The 21,672-nt window shown below is 45.7% G+C and overlaps 1 protein-coding gene across 8 annotated transcripts in view; it reads left to right on the forward strand.

Annotated features, from left to right (window-relative positions):
- The window catches only part of USP20 (ubiquitin specific peptidase 20), a 44,239-nt gene that overhangs the window by 8,027 nt on the left and 14,540 nt on the right, over positions 1–21,672 (forward strand). For 6 of the 8 annotated variants that reach the window (XR_003996742.1, XR_003996741.1, XM_030535341.1 and 3 more), the window contains 17 exons: positions 1,509–1,602; positions 5,106–5,202; positions 5,940–5,993; positions 8,153–8,215; positions 8,442–8,573; positions 9,179–9,275; positions 9,519–9,588; positions 10,226–10,339; positions 11,700–11,778; positions 13,269–13,704; positions 15,693–15,830; positions 17,055–17,194; positions 17,792–17,964; positions 18,708–18,802; positions 20,117–20,150; positions 20,567–20,612; positions 20,861–21,041. Coding sequence is in view for 6 of the 8 variants with exons in the window: in XM_030535341.1 (XP_030391201.1) it covers positions 5,122–5,202; positions 5,940–5,993; positions 8,153–8,215; positions 8,442–8,573; positions 9,179–9,275; positions 9,519–9,588; positions 10,226–10,339; positions 11,700–11,778; positions 13,269–13,704; positions 15,693–15,830; positions 17,055–17,194; positions 17,792–17,964; positions 18,708–18,802; positions 20,117–20,150; positions 20,567–20,612; positions 20,861–21,041 (1,933 nt within the window). In the remaining 2 variants the exon portion in view is untranslated. The remainder of the gene's footprint in view (positions 1–1,508; positions 1,603–5,105; positions 5,203–5,939; positions 5,994–8,152; positions 8,216–8,441; positions 8,574–9,178; positions 9,276–9,518; positions 9,589–10,225; positions 10,340–11,699; positions 11,779–13,268; positions 13,705–15,692; positions 15,831–17,054; positions 17,195–17,791; positions 17,965–18,707; positions 18,803–20,116; positions 20,151–20,566; positions 20,613–20,860; positions 21,042–21,672) is intronic. The other 2 variants (XM_030535346.1, XM_030535345.1) reach the window with 2 other exon arrangements.

A 21,672-nucleotide genomic window follows, 5' to 3' on the forward strand; every position in this document is an offset into this window, starting at 1 on the left:
TGTATGATCAGGACAGCTATTTGTTAATTGTTTTTTAAAAATAGTTACCATTTAATTTAATGTACCTATGTTAAAGATGATAGTGAGATGCTCCTGTTTGGCTTTCCTGCTCCAGGCTCTAAACTGCAGCCCTGTGGGATTGGGCAGTGGCTATTTAGGCATCTGCTCACTGGTTATTAAACCCTAGAGCCTCTGGCTACTACCAATGTGTCATTTTCTATTATTTGCAATGACTTTCTTTCCTCCGGTGCTGCTATGCTCCTGCAAAATGTTCAGTTCCTAGCTGGTAAAGCCGTTTTAAAAAATGTCATATTAAGTCTTAACTTCTGCCAGGACCTGGCATGGAATTAGGAAGGATTTTCAGCTTTGAGGGGAAAAAAAAACTTTCCTTTAGCTGGAGTGGCTTAGCTCTTAAGCTCTTGGTCCCCCTAATGTTTTAGAGTATCTTTGGAAATGATGTCTGAGGTGTCAAAGAATGTTAAACAGCAAGAAGCAATGAATATGCTGCTGTATGCATCATTTAAAACTTTTGGTGAGCTTGAAGCTGACCTTTCTGTACTGGTATGGAGCTTTTACAGCTGGTTGGCCTCTAGCCAGTAGTAATATTAGGGAGCAGGTTCTGAACTGTCTGTATTGCTTGCAGAATTTTCATTTAAGGCCATAGATGCAATTTCCTTAAAATATGTTGCTCAGAAGATGCCTCACTTTGATTCCTTATGTTGTGTTATATGCCTGAGGGCATGTCTGGATTGCTCCATAGGTAGGCTCCATGTCTCAAATACAGACTACTCCAGAGGGGTTTATTTTGCTTATAAATTATATTGATTTGAAACCCTGGAAATGTTCCTTTATACTGTGTGTGCTTGGCTATATTATCCTGAGTGGAACTCCACTTGTCATATTCTGCCCTGTGCTTTACATATATTAATGTTGTTGAGCAGATATTTAACAAAATGCTGGTCGCTTCCTTTCTTTTGAAGGAGAGTTACTGACATTACAGCCCTTCCTACTCTGGTCCCCCCACCCTCCTCCTTTTAAAACAGTAAGTACATTTGTAGTGATTAGGGACTAACGGCACTAGCTTCAGCTAAGCATATAGCGTAGGTCCGGTGCCAGCTTCTATACACAACTATGTTGAAGCACCTCAAAACTGAGCTGCAGCATCCTTTGGATTTTAGTCTAAGCCTCCTGTGAACAGACTGACGAGAATTTTATCCTCTGCTGTGGAGCTTTGGTTATGTTTGACAACAGGAAGTAAGATAAGATAATGAAATTCGTTTTTACTTGTGGCCTGCTGAGCCAGGATGGGAAACTTGGTCTCCTGTAGTAAAACTCTAGTCCGTTAAGCCATCCTTGGCTTAATTAATTAGAATGTATTCATGACATGTAGCTTACATGTTTTTCTAGTTACTTTGTGTGGACTCAGAAGAGGTTTAGTGAAATGATATATGTAAATACATGTATAAAATGTGGTGGTTTTTTTTTTAAACTGGATTAATATTCTGTAGCATCCAACAATGCTGTGTGATCCAGACAAGCTGGGACTTTGAGCCTTCAGAAGAATGTACTCAGTGGTTCATCACATTATCATCTTCCTCTGAGGTAGGAACCAAATCAATTTCAGCAAATCCAAATATTTATTTTTACCTGTGGTTCTTAACCAGGGGTCCGGGGCCCCTAGGTGGCCTCAAGTAGGTTTCAGGGGGGCCTCTAAGCAGGACCAGCATTAGAATTGCCGGGGCCCAGGGCAGAAAGCCGAAGCTCACCGCATGGAGCTGAAACCCAGATCCCCAAGCCCTGCCACCTGGGGCTGAAGCTGAAGCCTGAGCAATGTAGCTTTTTGGGGGCCCCTGTGGAATGAATCATAGACTTTAAGGTCAGAAGGGACCATTATGATCATCCAGTCTGACAATGCAGACTACAGAATCTCACCTACCCACTTCTATATCAGACCTATGTCTGAGCCATTGAACTCCTCAAATCATAGTTTAAAGACTTCAGGGTGCAGAGAATCTCATAGACTCTAGGACTGGAAGGGACCTCGAGAGGTCATCGAGTCCAGTCCCCTGCCCTCATGGCAGGACCAAATACTGTCTAGACCATCCCTGATAGACATTTATCTAACCTACTCTTAAATATCTCCAGAGATGGAGATTCCACAACCTCCCTAGGCAATTTATTCCAGTATTTAACTACCCTGACAGTTAGGAACTTTTTCCTAATGTCCAACCTAAATCTCCCTTGCTGCAGTTTAAGCCCATTGCTTCTTGTTCTATCATTAGAGGCTAAGGTGAACAAGTTTTCTCCCTCCTCCTGATAACACCCTTTTAGATACCTGAAAACTGCTATCATGTCCCCTCTCAGTCTTCTCTTTTCCAAATGAAATAAACCCAATTCTTTCAGCCTTCCTTCATAGGTCATGTTCTCAAGAAGTTTAATCATTCTTGTTGCTCTTCTCTGGACCCTCTCCAATTTCTCCAAATCGTTCTTGAAATGTGGTGCCCAGAACTGGACACAATACTCCAGTTGAGGCCTAACCAGCGCAGAGTAGAGCGGAAGAATGACTTCTCGTGTCTTGTTTACAACACACCTGTTAATGCATCCCAGAATCACGTTTGCTTTTTTTGCAACAGTATCACACTTGACTCATATTTAGCTTGTGGTCCACTATGACCCCTAGATCTCTTTATGCCATACTCCTTCCTAAACAGTCTCTTCCCATTCTGTATGTGTGAAACTGATTGTTCCTTCCTAAGTGGAGCACTTTGTATTTGTCTTTATTGAACTTCATCCGGTTTACCTCAGACCATTTCTCCAATTTGTCCAGATCATTTTGAATTTTGACCCTGTCCTCCAAAGCAGTTGCAAGCCCTCCCAGTTTGGTATCATCTTCAAACTTAATAAGCGTACTTTCTATGCCAACATCTAAGTCATTGATGAAGATATTGAACAGAGCCGGTCCCAAAACAGACCCCTGCGGAACCCCACTTGTTATACCTTTCCAGCAGGATTGGGAGCCATTAATAAGTACTCTCTGAGTACGGTTATCCAGCCAGTTATGCACCCACCTTATAATAGCCACATCTAAATTGTATTTGCCTAGTTTATCGATAAGGATATCATGTGAGACCATATTAAATGCCTTACTAAAGTCTAGGTATACCACATCCACCACTTCTCCCTTATCTACAAGACTTGTTATCCTATCAAAGAAAGCTATCAGTTTGGTTTGACATGATTTGTTCTTTACAAATCCATGCTGGCTATTCCCTACCACCTTATCACCTTCCAAGTGTTTGCAGATGATTTCTTTAATTACTTGCTCCATTATCTTCCTTGGCACAGAAGTTAAACTAACTGGTCTGTAGTTTCCTGGGTTGTTTTTATTTCCCTTTTTATAGATGGGCACTATATTTGCCCTTTTCTAGTCTTCTGGAATCTCTCCCGTCTCCCATGACTTTCCAAAGATAATAGCTAGAGGCTCAGATACCTCCTCTATTAACTCCTTGAGTATTCTAGGATGCATTTCATCAGGCCCTGGTGACTTGCAGGCATCTAACTTTCCTAAGTGATTTTTAACTTGCTCTTTTTTTATTTTATCTTCTAAATCTACCCCCTTCCCATAAGCATTCACTATGTTAGACATTTCTTCAGACTTCTCTGTGAAGACTGAAACAAAGAAGTCATTAAGCATCTCTGCCATTCCAAATTTCCTGTTACTGTTTCTTCCTCCTCACTGAGCAGTAGGCCTACCCTGTCCTTGGTCTTCCTCTTGCTTCTAATGTATTGATAAAAAGTCGTCTTGTTTCCCTTTATTCCCATAGCTAGTTTGAGCTCATTTTGTGCCTTTGACTTTCTAATCTTGCCCCTGCATTCCTGTGGTGTTTGCCTATATTTATCCATTGTAATCTGACCTAGTTTCTATTTTCTATATGACTCCTTTTTATTTTGTAGGTCACGCAAGATCTCGTGGTTAAGCCAAGCTGGTCTTTTGCCACATTTTCTATCTTTCCTACCCATCGGAATAGCTTGCTTTTGGGCCCTTAATAGTGTCCTTTTGAAAAACTGCCAACTCTCCTCAGTTGTTTTTCCCCTCAGTCTTGCTTCCCATGGGACCTTACCTATCAGCTCTCTGAGCTTACCAAAATCCGCCTTCCTGAAATCCATTGTCTCTATTTTGCTGTACTCCTTTCTACCCTTCCTTAGAATTGCAAACTCTATGATTTCATGATCACTTTCACCCAAGCTTCCTTCTACTTTCAAATTCTCAACAAGTTCCTCCCTATTTGTTAAAATCAATTCTAGAACAGCTTCCCCCCTAGTAGCTTTTTCAACCTTCTGAAATAAAAAGTTGTCTGCAATGCAGCAAGTGACCCGTGCCCCACGCTGCAGAGGGCCAAGGCAATTGCCCTGCTTGCTAACCCCTAACGTGGGCCCTGGCTTTTATATGCAGAAAACCACAGCCCACCTGTGCCACAGTAACTGGAGTTTTTATAGCATAGGGGTGGTGGTGGGACTCAGAAAGAAAAAGAGAATCTCTGGGTTAGACAGTATAGATATAACTGAACTGGCAGTTGTGGCCCTTAAAGTGTGCATGTATATTTACTATTTTACTACATTTTTGGAACACCGCTAGCACATTGTGCTGCTAATAATAATAATTATGAACTTTGTGTGCTCCGTGCTCTCTTCTGTTGCATCACCCACTTACCTCTGATATCATAATGCCATTACTCAACAATGAGCTCTTCTGTATTAGCACAACTGCAGGATTGAACTGCAGTGTTACCTGACATCAAGATTGGTGCCTTTGTGTTCTGTATCTGGTGCTTGGAGGTTTAATTTAATCTCTGAGATTTGCTCATGTAGTCCCTTCATCCCTGCATTGGGACAAATGTACAGTCTGGGAACTGTTTTACTTCATTACAGGGGAGATGTATCTTTTGAGATTATTACCTTATGCTTTTGAGTTGTAAAGATGGATTCTCATACTCCCTAACATCTTAAAATTGAAGCATATGAGTTTACTTTCCTACTGTCTTTACCATCAAGTCTGACACTTGACCAAATTGAGGAGTCATCCTGCAATTTCTCTACCTCTGTAGGTGAGCTTTAGTGAGAATGGGAGATACAAGAGACATTTGTCCTCACCTCGATTCCATAGGTGAGGTCACCAAGGATGAACTGCTGCTCAAATCAAAGGTAAAGGACGTGCTGCTTGCAGTGTGGTTACCTCGTGCGTGTGTGTTTGGGGTGGGTTCTGCCCTAGGAGGCAAAGATTGTACAAGTGGGATGTAGAAGCTGAAATTCAAATATTGATATATCTTTGCGTATGCCACATAAATGAAGTTTTGTCAGCAATTTGTACTTCAGAAATACAATTAGATCATGTGAAGAGGCTGTCTTTATGAGATAGCCTAAGGGAGGGCCCATAACTCTAGCATTTAGTCTTGAGTACTGTTGATTTGTCTACCTCCTCATTAACAAATGAAATCTTCAAAATCTCTTTCCTGTTAAATGGTTTCATTTGGCAACTAATACATTTTCAAGGCTCATGGGCTTACTTCAGAAAGGGGGTGATATGAAAAGAAACATCTTAGTAGCTAGAATTTGGAGTGAGTAGAAGTGGCTGATGAAATTAGATTAAAAAACTTAACATTTCTGCCATCTCGGCAGTACTCAAAGCCCTCTTCACTGGTGCATTTCTGAATGACTGTTTATCCTGCTCAAAGATGTCTCTTATCCCAGGTATTTTAAAGTGTAAATTTCATTTAGGTGGAATTCATAGTACTGTGAAAAAAATAAATTGTGCAGCCAAATAAGTTTTGATTCTCTGCCCTAAAAAGTCAACTCCCGTGCAATAAGCCTAGGGTGCTCCCCTCTGAGTCAAGGACTAGGCTACTAAAATATAATGACTTTTTCTTTGTGTGTGACTGCAGGGAACTTGCCAGTCGTGCAGAGCTGGAGGACCGAACCTCTGGGCTTGCCTGCAGGTAAAAAGAGCTTGCTATTTGTGTGTGCTGTATAGAGGGGCTTCTCATGTTTTATTTATAGTGTTCCTTAGTATAATGCTGTACTTACTTTCAGGCTGAGTTATCGCCTTCGGATATGAAATTAGGTCTGAAATCACAGTATCTGGTAAACAAAGAAAGAAGCATTAGAAGAAAGGAAACCCAGAAAACATTTCCATCAGCTTTCAATTATATCCCAGAAAAATAAAAGCCAATGATCAAACCCTAATGCTGTTTGCCTCACATCTAGGCCTATTTTGTTCACACCTCACAAATGACTTCCTCCTGGAGCCCCACTGGGAATGAACACTGGAGAATGCTACTAACTATCATCTGTTTTTAAGCACCTAGTGATTGATTGGATCCTTCCGCTTGCAGCTTTGAGGGAGATTTAAAGTGTATGGAGCCAGAGAACATTAGTGATGTTGTTGAAAGGAGGGGAACAAAGCAGAAGGGAATTAAAAAGAGCTGGCTTAAATAAGATGAAAGCTGGAATGGATTCCGATGTCATCGAATCTGGGACATAGGCCATATTTAGCCCTGCTGTAAACAGATGCGCCGCCATTGACATTAAAACAAATCAAAGTAAAACACTCCATGCAGTGACATCATCATTGACTGGTGGAGCTTCACCCACCTACACCAGCTCTGATCTTGGTCTCTGTCACTTAAAATGATCAATGCGAGGAGCTGCAGAGTAGTGTTTCTCCGTGGGTTGCTTCCCGTGGGGGCAGATATCAAAAGGCAATCGAGGAAGGGGCGCTGCAAGGCACTGAATATGTTCTTACCATCTAAAGCAAGGAAAGTCCCCACTCTCCCCACACTGGTGCTGTTCAAGGTCAAGTATTCTATGCCAAACCTCTTCAGACACACACACACACACAATTATACAGGCTTTTCATTGTTAGCATGGCTACATTTACTATAAAAGCATGAGTAAACAAAAAAAGTAAGGAAGTCACGAAAATGTTTGAGTTGAAATAAGGGCTTGCTTACCTGAAAAAGCGGAGAAACACTGCTCCAGAGAAAGTTGTAAAATTCCCACCATTCACCTGACTGTGTAGCGGAACATCACACCTGTGTGTATCTATCATACCAATTGTCGCTCAGTTGTACTATCAAAAATTATTCCTGGGTAAGAAATTCATGAAGCATTTTTTTCAAACACGGGGGAAGTCGCACCTTGAAGAGCTTACAATGCTTGTCAGTTTCATGTGTAGGAGCTATAGAGGCACCAGTACTTGTACTCTGGTAGTGCTGGGGCTGCTCTATGAGGAGCCGAAATAATCTTCTTTCCCATCCGTGAACACCCTGAGCAGTGGGCAAGGATTGCCCTGTATTGCCTCTGAATATCAACTTCTTTTATGATACTTAAGGTTAGTTTGCATCACGGTAGTTTCTAGTCCTGTTGTGCTGAGCTCTGTATAATCAGAGTAAAAGACAGTCCTTGCCCCGAAGAGCTCTTAGTAGGAGCAGCGGAATAAAGCTGAATAAGATTTTGCCAGATTTGACACTGTTGTTCGGGAAGCTGCAGCATGCCCGGAAGTATGAGACTCATAGATCTTATACCTGTAACTGCAGGGGCAAGTTATTCTTTTTAGATACATTTCTAGTCCTTTCTTCTATTACAAGTATGTTTTGGAAAGAAAACAAGGCATTTGAATGAGGGGACTGATGGGAAAAGACAGCAGTGGAAAGAGAAGAGGTGACAGGATAGACGTGGACCAACTGAGCGCTTCTCATCGTAGTATCTGGATTTCAGCAGACAAGCAACTTATTTTTACAACAGATTTTTGAATGATCTGATCTGATTTTTGAATGTTCTGATCTATCTGTAAATCTATGGACACATAGATCAGAACAACTAACTTCAGTGATTTGGATTGGAGGTTTCATAGAGTCATGTGAGCAAGGGTGGCCAGAGTGTTTTTTTCTTTTTCTTTTTTTTTTTTTTTGGTTAAGAAGTGCCAAGTCTTTTGTACTGCTGTGACTCCGGTTACAACGCATGCTTATGAAGTGCAGCAGGTCCATGCAGAGGCAGCTGCTGGCTGGGATGGGGGTCACAACCCCCTTTTTTCATTTTGTTGTGGGTTTATCTTGCCACACCCAAACTGTTCTCCCACTATCTCCTCTCTCTCTAGGTTGCTTGTCCTTATGTTGGGTGTGGGGAATCCTTTGCGGATCATAGCACCCTTCACGCACAGGTGAGCTGTTCTCTATAACCCTCTCTCTCTCATCAGGACAGACAGGGTTGGATTTCCAAATAATTAAACTCCGATCCACAAAGCATGGGCGCTTATTGATTATAGCCATTCCCTGCCACCTTTCGTGCCCAGACATTTACATAATGACTATGGTGTATAGGTTCCAAACTCTAGCAATTGAGTTACAGTTTGTGATTCTCAGTATTCTCACTATTTTGGTTTTTAGGCCAAAAAACACAACCTGACCGTGAACCTGACGACATTCCGGGTGTGGTGTTATGCCTGTGAAAAGGAGGTATTCTTGGACCAGAGACTGGCAGCACATGCTCCATCCCCGTCATCAAAGTTCAGCGAACAGGTGGGTCTTTCACCCCATAAGTCAGAAGGACACTGTTGAACGAGATGGAACACTTTGTGGGGTTTTTGTTTTATTTTGTTAGGTGACTAGTTTAGGACTCCCTACTATTGGACATGCCATTGTTGCAATGAGAGCTCTCAAATCTGAAGGAAGATGCTTCCCATCAAGATAATCTTGCATTTATTTAGCAACTTTCATCCAGCGGAATTCCTAACGTGCTTTAAAAACTCCGTACATGTCTATATAATCAGTCTGTCTTTGGCCACTTCTGAAGGGTGGCCCAGTCTGGCGTGAACTGCAGCAGTGTTAACTGCCAAACTAGAAATGTACCCACTGCAGACACTATTGACTGTCCCTGGGGCCCCTTGTGGCACATCTTGAAATCACTGAGGGTGCTCCTTGGACAGCCTCGTCATGTTACTGAGGCAATGCCATCAGGGAAGGTAAAGCGGTTATTGCAGTGCATATTGCCAGTGCCTTTGTTACTGGTGGACCTTCTTAGTGGCTGGCAGAATAAATGGGTACAGATCGTGTGTGTGTGTGTGTCTCTCTCTCTCTGTAGATCAGACCTGCCACTGATGCTTATTTCTCTGCCTTTAATCTAGGAGCCTATATTGCCTGCTCATCCATTGAAGGCAGTTCCAATTGCAGTGGCTGATGAAGGGGAATCGGAATCAGAGGAGGATGATCTGAAACCAAGAGGTAATGCCATATTGAATTATGGGATCAGTTATAACTGCACCTCTGGACTCTAAGACTTAAGTTGTGAGGTTTCTGGAGAGCCTTTGTGATTTCAGAAGGACTGGGATGCTGAGCTCATCTGCAAGGGACATGCTGGATTCCATTTCCTCTTGTGTGGAATGTAAAATGTGCTGCTTCTGAAAAGGAAGAGGTGCTGAAAAGTGACATTCCTTTTTTGTCTCATGTCGCTTGCACTTTCTCCAGGCCTTACTGGAATGAAAAACCTTGGGAACTCCTGCTACATGAATGCAGCGCTTCAGGCCCTTTCTAACTGGTAGGTGACAGGACCATTCTGTGGTGATGTTCCCTTGAATACTCACTGAAAATAAAAAAGTGGCTGTTCCAATCCAAGACCTCCCTCGTGAATGCTGTGTGTGCAGATCAGCCCAGATGCAGAATAGGGAGGGAGAAGGGAAAAAATAGGATCATGGTATGTTTAAGGCATAAAAAGCTGTAGAGTAGGGAACTGCGCAAATCAAAGGGATGCGTACCATTGGACTGATGATGGAAGTACAGGCCTTTAGTTTCAACTGTGATCTTTAAGATATAGTAAATATAAAATATTTTATAGGTGCACGTGCATGTGTTTTCCTCCCAGCTTCTTTTTAATGTTCTCCCTAATGAGGTGGCTTTGAGAACCGCAACCCAAAAAATAATTCTCACCATCCTGTCTTGGCAATAAACTCCAGCATCTCTCAGACATGCTGGGGAGGGATCCCAATCGTTCTGTCCAAAGGGAACGATTTGTGAAGAATCAGAGGGTGGCATTTGCAGCACCGCCTCTTTCCCCTTTTTCTAAATGTTACATCTAAAAAGCAACCTTAGGACATGTCCTCTTATTCTGTGTGACTTCAAATGTACGCGTAGAAGAAATTCCCCTCCACTTAACTCTCTTATCTTTCCTTCTTTAGTCCGCCTCTCACACAGTTTTTTCTGGAGTGTGGCGGGCTGGTCCGTACGGACAAGAAGCCAGCATTGTGCAAAAGTTACCAGAAACTAGTCTCTGAGGTTTGGCACAAGAAGCGGTGAGTAATCCCTCCCCAGTCCAAACAGGCAAGTGTACAGCGGTTCGTACTTCAGTTATGAACCCAGTAAAAATAACGAGAGGTGTGACCCAGTCCCTGAATTGAAGCTTTAGGGCTAGCTCTAGAAGATGTGGTGAGCACTTGGTGTAGTACTTCCCTTCTTCCACCCTGCAATTAGTGATCAGCCAGCCATCTTTTGAGGAACAGGGTCTAGAAACATCTGAAAATTCATTACATTGATATCAAACCAGTGAATCAAAGCGTGCATGGTAATGTGAAGTGCTTTAAACAAAGAGCTGCTCTTATGCTCATTGGTTTGCTGAAAAGAGGGTGGGGATATATTTGGCTGCTGCCATGCAAGTGGTGCTGCTCTTGATTTGCAGAGGAAAAAGCAACTCGCATCTGATAGTGATATTTACCAGTCAGCCTGGAAGGTGTTTTTGATTGTCAGTTGTTTGCTGTTGACTCAGTATGAGAACTAGTAACCCTGGGCCAGATCGTGAGCCGGTGTAAATTGGTGTAGCACCACTGAAATAATTTGGTTTATAGCAGCTGAGGATCTGGCTCCCTAACTGCAAATGTAAGTAAGTCCAAGAATCAAATCGAGTGTCTAAGTGGTGTCCTGTGTTTAGTGTTAATTGTTATCATGGTACAAGACAGACAAGGTGGTTGAGGTGATATCTTTATTGGATCAACTTTGTTGGTGGAAGAGACAAGCTTTCGAGCTTCACGGGACTCTTCTTTGGGTCTGGGAAGGTAACCAGAGCGTCAGCTGTTCTACCAACAGAAGTTGGTCCAATAAAAGATATTTGCTCACCCATCTTGTCTCTCTCTTATCCTGGGATCAACACAGCTACAACAACACTACAGACAGCGTATGAGTAAGTTGTGGGTTTGGAATGGACTACAACTATTTGGAACAAGCTGTGGAGTCATGGCAATAATTTTTAGCAGTGTAATGTAATTTTAATAGAACTCTTGTGAGTTCTGATTGTTTGAGGTGGGCACTGCTCTTTGTCTATGAAATCAAAATAAATAAGGAGACCAAATTGTTCTGGCAACGGAAATGACAGATGGTTCCATCACTTGACATTTTAAAAAGTGACAAAGCATTGGTGAATGTACAGTAGGGATCAGTGTCACTAGTAGGGAGAAGAGATTAAAATACTTGGTAGATACCTGCACCATCTGAAATCTTATGATTTCTATTTAACAGAGAAGTTCAGCAACATAACTATTTGCAACATAACTATTTTTCCACTGTTTCTGTTAAAGCTGACTACCTCTCTGTATTGTATGCTTACTACACCGTTCCGCTCCAGACTTGATATGTGAACTAATGGTTTTTGTTCTTAAACAGCCCAAGCTATGTGGTTCCAAGCAGCTTGTCTCATGGAATTAAACTGGTCAACCCCATGTTCCGGGGCTATGCACAGCAGGTGGGCCATCCAACACACACACAAGCCTTTCTAGACGTATGCCTAGGTTGTTTCACATCATGGGATTCTTACTACTCTAGTGGAGCCCGCTTAACAAAGTACCTCATGTAAGAATAAAGGGCCCATATTAACTGGCTGGGTGCTGGGATTATCCTGTTATTTATTGCATCTGTATCAGAGAATGACTAGAGCTCTTGACTGGGACTCAGGAGATCTAGGTTCTGTTTCTGGGTCTGTCAGGGGCCTGCTGTGGGACTTGGGGCAAGGCTCGGACCGTCTCTGTACCTCAGTTTCCTTGCCTGTAAAATAGGGATAATTACACTGACCTCCTTTGCCAAGCACTTTTGAGATCTGATAAAAAATACCATTGAAGAACAAGGTGGTATTATTATTACTTATATTAGAGATGAGAGTCTGGGTACACCTGCACTAAAAGGTTACAAATACCAACCTTTATTACACGCACACCCTTCTCGGCACCCAATTTAAATGAGTCCTTTTAAAAGAGCATGTCTTTTTTGGGGCGGAGGGGGTGGGAGGAGTATTTCACTGTACAAAAAAACAACACCACTTATTCTTTAGAATGAAATGTCACCCTCAATGTGTAGTTGGTTAGAAAGTGAACAGAGAGAGGGGACATCAGACAATAGCGTGTTTAAGCCATGGCACTGGTAGCAAATGAAAACCGAGATGATGATGATGATAAAAATATCAGTTGCTGAAACAGAGACACTAGGGCTGCTATATTTGCCAGTGATCAAAGGGCATTGGATTGGAATTCCAGCCATAAAGAGTTAAAATTGAAGAGCTGATGATCTGTTATTATATTTTAAACCAAATTGTCACATAAGTCTTCAAAATTTCACTACCCAGAGCTGTCAGGGCACCAAGTGGTTCTCTGGGAGGTCCCTCATGAGCAATCTCCACCATCTCATGGGCCACCTGGGGGCCTGCACGATTTATCTTTGATTTCTAGTTTTAATCCCTGGCAATAGAGTACTTTAATGTCCTGTTTGTTGTAAGGGAATGGGTTATCATGTGAAGACATCAGTGGAGCTTGAAGATTGGTTTTGTAGCATAGACTGTACTGTTCTTTGCAGCCCACTGTCTTGATTGTCTTTCTCCTGGTTTCCCACGTTCTTCCAGTGCTGACATCCCAGTAAACGAAATAACTGTCTAAATTCTGTAGCAGCAGCCCAGTTTGACCATCCTGATTCCTTCCTAAATTTCTGAGAAAATGCAGAAGCTGAAACAATTAGCTGCAAATTGGGACTCTAATCCCCAGGCATTAGAGCAGTTGGTCAAATGGGCAGGATCCCTCTGTCCATCTGCTGCATATCACCAACTCCATGTGTTCTCTGAGTGGGACTCCCTGTATTCCCCTAGAGGTTAACTTTTGTGGGCAACAGATGAACTAAGTGGAAACTGGAGTAGGGTTGTTTTGTCCCTAGATGGGCAGTAGATAATGTGGGATTGCTCCTGGTTTTAAGGACACTCAAGAGTTTCTGCGATGCCTGATGGACCAGCTTCACGAAGAGCTAAAGGAACCAGTTGTTGCTGAGGCAAGAGACTCTGACTCCAGTGACACAGATGACAAGCGGGAAGGTGACCGTAGCCCCTCGGAGGATGAGTTCCTCTCTTGTGATTCGAGCAGTGACAGGGGTGATATGGATGGACAAGGCAGGACAGGGGGCATGAGCGGCTCCCTAGCAGAGCAAGAGTTGCTGATCCAGGATGAGGCCGGGAGAGGGATCTCTGAGAAAGAGAGGCTGAAAGACAGGAAATTCACCTACAGCCACCGGCGGAGCAACTCAGAACAAGTTGATGAGGATGCAGACGTTGATACCACCATGAATCCAATTGATGGCAGAGCTTCTCCTGAAACCCTACCTCCCCCCTGCCCTACCAGCCCATGTAGGACACAAGGTACTAATATAGATTCCCTATCTCACCATATAAGAGAACCAGTGCCATATTCATGTGTTGAGGCATGTCAGACAGATACACTGTGTAGACATTCCCACTCCTGATCTCAGAATGTCTTTGCTTCTAAGACAGGAGACCTGCTTCCTTCAACTTGCCTCATTTACCCATGCACTGCTATGGTAGAAATCAGAGAAGTACTTCAATGTGCCCAAATACTGTGGTGATGAACATGGTTTACATGCTGGATAGGCTACTAGTTTGAGCTGCCTCTGCCAAATCTGATCATTTAAAAAAAACTTGTGTTGAGGGAAAGGTGTGTTTTGTAATGCCAGACTAGCACTTTAAAGAAGTGAACTGTATGTGCTAATGCTAAACCAACTATTACTAATAACACAAGACATACAAAAAGAAACCAAAAGACACAGTAACCCCGAACAGAGCACAGTCTGAAGGAACTCCTGGTCCTGCACATCTTTTAAAAATTACTTCAGGAAAAATGTGGAATAAATATGTAAAGCTCATATTATCCTACAAACTGACCCTGGGAATGGTTGGTTCCGAGAGGGGTAAAGGAGGGGAGGTAATGAGGGGTGTGTGGAAGAGTGGACTCACAGCAGGTGCCCCACCTCATGGCTAGGTGTGTGGAGTAGTAGCTCTGTCTCTAGCACCCCCTGCCAACCATGGCTCCTGTCCCTCGGTGGTCTGTCTCTTCTCATGACTCAGCCCTCTGGCCAGGTTATATTTAATCCCGTGCCTTCTGGGGTGTCAGAGAGTCCAACAAATAGTTCAGTGTCCCTACAAAAGGCCTTTGGACCCAGCTCTGGGGCCCATGGTCTCCTCTCACTGCTCTCAATCATTCTTGTCTCCTTCTGAAGGGCCTCATGTCACCTTCCCCAATGGCTGGTAGGGGAACCCAGGCCTGCCCCTGACACTAAATTCCACCCAGGGATTCTATACCCAGCAGCCAAGGTTTGCTCCATCAGACTCCTTGCTGCTGTCTCCCTGGATTTCCTCCTCCTGTAGCCTGTCAGCTGGCCTCTCTTGCAGTCTCCCTAGGTTCCCCTGTCTCTCAGGGCTGGGACTTGCAGGGCTCACCCAGGAATTCCCCAACAAAATCAGAGATTAAAGGTACAAAATGTAAATCCATTTCTGCCCTCCGCAGGCTTGACCTTTCATCCCTCTCTGCTCCTCATCTGAGCATCTCCCAGGGCTCTCTCCATGGAAATCCAAATCCTGCCCTATTATCGTAGTTCCAGAGCCTGCTCCTTCCCCAGTGCTGTTGTGTGTAATTCCTGGCCTCTGCTAGACTTCTTCTCTACTCAGGAGAGGATGCCTGGGCCAACTCTTCCCCTAGGATTCCTCCTTGACCCTCCCAGTCCTTCTGCTCTCTAGTCCCAGAGAGTGACTGCAGAGCTACTCTCTGCAGCAGACTGTTTATAAAAGCTGCCCAATTCCTCTGGCAGCTTGGCCTCATCTTTAATTAGGCATGGCCCAACCTCTAGGTGCTACCAGGTGGGTCGATTGGCTTCTAGGCCGAGATGAACCCTTTCACTACCTGTGGGGGGGGCGACACCCCTTCACCGGGAAATAGAGGTATTTGTCATTGCTGGGCAATGAACATTGAAAAAATATTTTTAAGCTGTGGAGAGATGCCATGTGGTTCTGCAGAAGAGCTGGCATTTAAAGGCTGTGCTCCAGCTGTGACTCCTTGTCTTGACCCAAAGGTGATGACCCAGCCTACAGCCCTGTGGGCTCCAGAGACAGGAATGCCGGCAGATGTCTGTGGGGTGGTTTGTTTTCTAAGAAACCCAGAGGATTCCTCAGGTATCCAGTCCTCAGAGTGGTGGGCTGGGCTGGGAACTAGCTTCCCTGAACATGAAAGACTTTGTTGTGCTAAGATTCAGAGACCAGCATTCTGCTGGGACTGACTGGTGACCGGCTGGGCTGGCACGTTTGGTGTTTCACTGGTGGTCTCTCTCCTCACACAGAACCAGACAACGACGCCTACGTGCGCTGCTCCTCGCGCCCCTGCAGCCCAGTTCACCAGGAGATGCACTCCAAACTGTCCAGCAGTCCCCCTCGCTCCAGTCCTGTGCGCCTGGGACCTTCCTATGTGCTGAAAAAAGGTAGCATAGATGGGAAGCTACTGCAGCCAAGAAGCTGAGGGGGCCATGGAGGCAAAGGGCCACGTTTGCGTGAGGGAGCAGGAGAAGAGGGAAGTACTGAAGCAATCCTGACCCCATGGCTGACAGTCCTTCAATATGTTCTCTACTAAAACAGTGTTAGGAAACGAATGATAGTGGGTCTCCGCGTGGCTGTGTTTAGGGCAGAGGGATGCCTGGCTGTCCAAATACAGCCTGAAATCAATGAGAAAGGGTTGTCATTGGCCTTATCTTCTTGGTATCGGAATGCCTAACTTACTAATCACGGTAAGGAACTCCTGGGCTACCCTGCACTGAGGGGAGAGTCCGGAACTGGCCTTCAGTCTTACGCTTCATAGCATATGTGGCCAAGGGACTGCAGGGCAGCATTACCGTTCAAGGCCTCCTGACTATTAAAGGGATGTTGCAATATTAATTAGTCTCCCTGCGGGATTGAAGTTAAGAGCATTAGTCTAGTGTGGGAGTGTTGCGAGGTTACAAAATTGGGCTCATCTCAAAGAAATCCCAAAACTAAACCCACTGTCCTTTCACAGCCCGTAAACACCATGGCTTGTGTCCCCACCCTCGCCCTGCTGCCATTCAATAATTGTGTTCCCTCCCGAGCTGTGCTGACCTCAGCCGGTGGGGGTGGGCACGCAGACGCAGACGTTCCAGCCCAATAAAAAGCACTCTAAGTGGGGGGTTTTGTTTAAGAACAAAACCACCACGTTCTGCCAGCCACCACATTCTGTGAGGCAAGCCGCAGTGTGAAATGCATGGGGGAAAACTGGGTGATGGCTGGAGGGAAAAAGACAAAATATCCTTGGGGAAAAACAGTCGGTGAGTGGTGAAGAGAGTGCTACAGAGATTAAAGCCGTCAGGAATGCTACACAACCCCATCATGTCCTTCTAAACTAGTGTTAGAGGAGGGTGGAGACAAAGACAGCACCTCCAACAGTATTCGGGTGCATTGCATTGGTGCAGATTGTTACACCCGGCTTCCTGCTGTCACCTGAAACAAGGATGTTCTTAATGTAAGCTTAAGTTCGGAACCACCGAGAGATTCATGCAGTCTGTGTTGAAGCGGGTACAAAACACACTTGTCTTGTGCTGTACTCTGAGTGAGACGTACCCCTAGCTTGACTGCAGGACTCTGCTGAAGCTACGTAAGAGCTTGTAAGTGATGGAGGGGTATGTGTGTCTTTTCAGCCCAGGTGCTGGCTTCCGGGAAGAAGAAGAAAGAGCTTCGTTATCGCAGCGTTATTTCTGACATCTTTGATGGCTCCATTCTCAGCTTGGTGCAATGCCTCACCTGCGACAGAGTGCGTCTCCTTACTGCCATTAATCAAGTAATAAAACAGCAGGGCCTGTTTGCTTCAAAAAAAAACCTCTAGTTGGGAAACAGCTGTTCCCAAATGTTCTGGGATTTGAGGGCCCTACTAAAATGATGGCATGTTAGGAATAGTCTGTGTTATTGTTTATGTGCCATACAGAATCTTGATCCTGTGTAGCTCAGTTAGCTTCGCCATTGTGTGTGTGTGTCCTACCATGGAGCTGGCCACAGCAAAGGGAGAATAAGGTGGAGGAGCCAACGAAATAGAGGGAGCCGGACAGGACTTGGGGGGCCTCTCTGTGGAGAACTTGGGGCCAGAGCTGTAGGGAACACTAGGCCATTAGGAGGGGGAGTGACCACACTTCTGTTACCCTGTTTGCGAGTGAGGAATAATCCTAGTGTAGACTGGACAAAACCATTTCAGCGCTGCTTCGGAGAGCATGGCTGGGGCGGGGCCAGACTCTTCCTGGTGGCGGTGCTGAAAATTGCCTACTACAGTCAGCAATGCTTCAGTTTCCTAGTGTAGATGGGCCCAAGTGATGCTAAAAGTTCCGGGCTGAGTACCGGCTCCTTTGCGTACACTGGAGGCCCAGACTTTTTTGCATGTCCTCAGGTATCCACAACGGTGGAGACGTTCCAGGATCTGTCGCTGCCGATCCCTGGGAAGGAGGACTTGGCCAAGCTGCATTCCGCCATTTACCAAAATGTGCCTGCTAAGACAGGGGCCTGTGGGGACAATTACACTTCGCAAGGCTGGATTGCCTTCATCATGGAGTACATCAGGAGGTGTGTTTACCTTGCGACCTTTCTGCAGTTTCTCACCCTCTTCGGCTTTGCTCTCGTCAGTTACTGGAAGGCAGTTACCCTTAAGTGTAACAAGCTGATTGGTTCTTTACAGAAGGGAAATGAAGGAGAGAGACACAAATATTGGATATAATTGTGTCAAAAAGTCACTGTAAAGAATTAAGATCCATAGCCAGGAACCTGTATCTGTAAGATCCACAGCAAGGAACAACTGTGCCTCGCTCCTTCCTCATTTAGTCCAACAAAACATATTTTCAATTGTGTTTAAAAAATAAACCGTGTGCAGTAGTAATGGCCTGACTGTAAAACACCTGTGAGCTGAAGGTGCAGGACATTGCAAATCCTCACTGGTATATTTCCTTCCAGGTGAATCGGTTCCTTCAGTCATTTAATAATGTTCCTTTGTGGCTGCCTTCCTTCTGGTGGAAACCTCTGTCCGGGACCTGTCAGTGCCTGCCTTTTCTTGCCACTCTACAAGAGCGAAGGGTTAAATCCTCTACTCACCCACCACCTTGGCCCTTCCTGGTGTGGGAGGTCCCAGTAGCAGCCCCAGTTCGGAGAAAGACCCAGCACTTTCCCATAATGCTGTGGGATGCTGTTCCTGAGCTGCCCTTCCAGGCTTGATTCACAGAAAGCAGCACACTACCGGGGAATTTTAGACCCAAAATGCATAGATCACCAGTGACATTCACATTTCTTTCTTGCATGACCTTTCCCTTCCGCAGGTTTGTGGTGTCCTGTATCCCCAGCTGGTTTTGGGGTCCTGTGGTCACACTGGAGGACTGTCTTGCTGCCTTTTTTGCTGCCGATGAGTTGAAAGGTGAGTTTGGGGAGGGCTGGCATAACTTGTCTTCTTTGTCCGCCTCCGAGGGAAGCTGTCCAGAACCCTCCCCGATGCATTTCTGGAACAAATGGAAGCTTCTGGGAGTCTGGCTGGAAACTGCATTCCTCGGGAGCAGGAATGACCGTTTGCCATCTACTCCGGGGCAGGGTTTGCCGTTTGGAACTAGGGTGTGGTGGGCTCAGCAAAGATTGTCTTTCCCTTTTGTGCACAGTGGGAGTCCGTAGCCCAGTGGTAGTGCTATGCAAGGACTTTCCTGGGCGGGAGGAACAAGGTGGGGTTGCCAGGCTCAGCTGTGCTTGCTTGGGGATGGGTTTGAGCTGCTCGTTTCCTGCATTGCTTGCAGGGTGTTGTGGTGTTTTCTGGTAAATTGTCTGGTTGGCTGAATTTGTAACATTTGCCCTGGCTCCTCTGTCTGTTGTATTCAGGGAGGATAAATGGGCCTGTGGCTTCTATGTAAGACAGAGAGATGGAGACAACCCATGTGCTGGCTGCAGCAGCAGGGCGATCAAAGCAGGGACTGCACTGTATGCTGGTGCTTTTGGACCCAGTCTGTGTAGCATTCATCCTTCCTGCAGGCAGCACCACTAAACCTGGGCTGTGGACTCCTTAGATGTTTCCCAAGGTCCTGGTCCCGACAGGTTGTTCCCTGGGGGCATTGCAAGTGGGGGATGAGTTCCACAGGGCAGAAGTGTTACAAAGAGACTCTCCCACAACTCTGCATGCCCAGCTGAGGAGTCTGGGTAACCTCAGTCCGACCCTTACGCCTAGGAGTGCAAGATTTGCATTTTGTGTTCATGTAGGAGGTTCCTCACCAGGAGCCCTCACTGAGGGGGCAGAAGGAGACTGTGTGGTTCTGTCTGCAGGACAGTCTCCTGTGCCATCGCCCTGGGATGGAGAGCAGAGGGACTGAACACATTTTGCCCCTGTGTTAATCTGGGGAGTGGAAAGGAGGGTTTGAGCATGTTTCCTACCATCCCTGCTTTAACTGGGGAGAAGAGGCTGCTCCAGCCACACATGAACCACTGTGGGAGGGCAAAGCGGGTTCCCTTCCACCTCAATAGACACCACCACGTTGCATGCGTGGTGGCTGTCTGTTGTCTGTGCTATGCCTGTGTTGAGTGGCATAGGGGGGTGGCAGAGAGGCTCCTGCCCAGATCTGCTTTATCTCTGCTAGGCAGGCGCTTTACCCGGCTTCCCCACCTGGGAGGAGAGTTTGTTTCCTTGTGGGGGCTGCAGCCTCATGGTTCCTCCTTTCAGTAACATTGCGACGCTTGTCTTTTCTCTCTCCAGGGGACAACATGTACAGCTGTGAACGGTGTAAAAAGTAAGTTTGTGTCCTCCATGTTGTGCTCTTTCCATTAACCTCTCTCTGCCCAAACTGACTGTCCTCGGCCAAATGTCCCCCCGCTACTGGCTTGCTAAACTGCGAGTTGCTGAGTTCTAGGTTTGAAAGTGACCTTGAAAGCCCTGGTTCTGGGCCACTGGAGACCTTGGTGCTGGTGGGAGGAAAAGTGGGGGCTGTGGTAAAGGGAAGAAGGAGGGGAGTGAATTGGGGCACTTAGAGGATACTGAGGAGAATGGAGGGGTGAGGCCAGTGGCCCATGCTCTGATACATAGTGGGAGGCTGCTCTCACTGAAGTCCATTCCAGCTTTGCCATGGAGTTCAAATGTGACCTGCTCAGCTTAGCCTGGGGTCCCCGTTCTTAGTTCTCATGGGGAACTTGACTCTCTCTCTCTTAGACTGCGGAATGGCGTGAAATACTGCAAAGTTCTCCGGTTACCTGAGGTGAGTGGAGGAGGCTTGTTTCTCCCGTGTTAGCTGGGGGGTGGGGAGAGAAGAGTTGCTGAACCGAGAATTGAAAATAGCAAAGTCCTATTTTATTAGCAGATCAGAAAGGGCCTAGTGACCTTCAACTGATGGGCCATCAACACCTCTTCCAGGTTGTAGTGACTATAGTGTGAGGACATTCATATAAAGATCAGGGGGTCCAGAGAGGGAACTGTATTTGATTTGGGTATCCTCTGGTGCCTTAGATCCTCTGCATCCACTTGAAACGGTTCCGGCACGAGGTCATGTATTCCTTCAAAATCAACAGCCATGTCTCCTTCCCGCTGGAAGGACTGGACCTTCGTCCCTTCCTGGCCAAGGAATGCGTCTCCCAGATCACCACCTACGATCTCTTGTCTGTCATCTGCCATCACGGCACAGCAGGCAGTAAGTCTGTCTCTGAAATGCCTGGGCATGAGATTGGTCTGATACGTGTGTCTGAGAATAGCCTCAAAGAGTCCTGTGGCACCTTATAGACTAACAGACGTATTGGAGCATGAGCTTTCGTGGGGGAATACCCACTTCATCAGATGCATGACACAAAAGCTCATGCTCCAATACGTCTGTTAGTCTATAAGGTGCCACAGGACTCTTTGCTTGCTTTTACAGATCCAGACTAACACGGCTCCCCCTCTGATACTTGAGAATAGCCTGAAGCTCTGAGCGCGGTATCCTGCTGCTGGTCTTTGGGCAGTGGCAGGGCATTAGGTTTTTACTTTGACTCTCCCCTCAGGAGCTGCATGTAACATGCCAGCATGTTTTGTAGTGGAGTTGGCTTTGATGCTGTCCAAGCTGCATGTTCCTACAGGGTTTCCCAGTGCGACTTTGGGATCCTCTTTTAAACCTCCTCAGATTTCTTGTCCCAGCCTGGTCCCATTGTCTGCAGTCTCCTCCTCCTTTCCTGTTGCCTACGAAGTCGCCCTTTCCAGGGCAGCCTCGAGCCTCACTCGAGTGCATGAAGCAAGAAGCAGTAGAAGGCTCACTCCTGCACTGCTAGGCTTCCTCCGGCTCTACCTGT

This window comes from Gopherus evgoodei, chromosome 16, assembly GCF_007399415.2.
Source record: "Gopherus evgoodei ecotype Sinaloan lineage chromosome 16, rGopEvg1_v1.p, whole genome shotgun sequence".
Classification (NCBI taxonomy): Eukaryota; Metazoa; Chordata; order Testudines; family Testudinidae; genus Gopherus; species Gopherus evgoodei.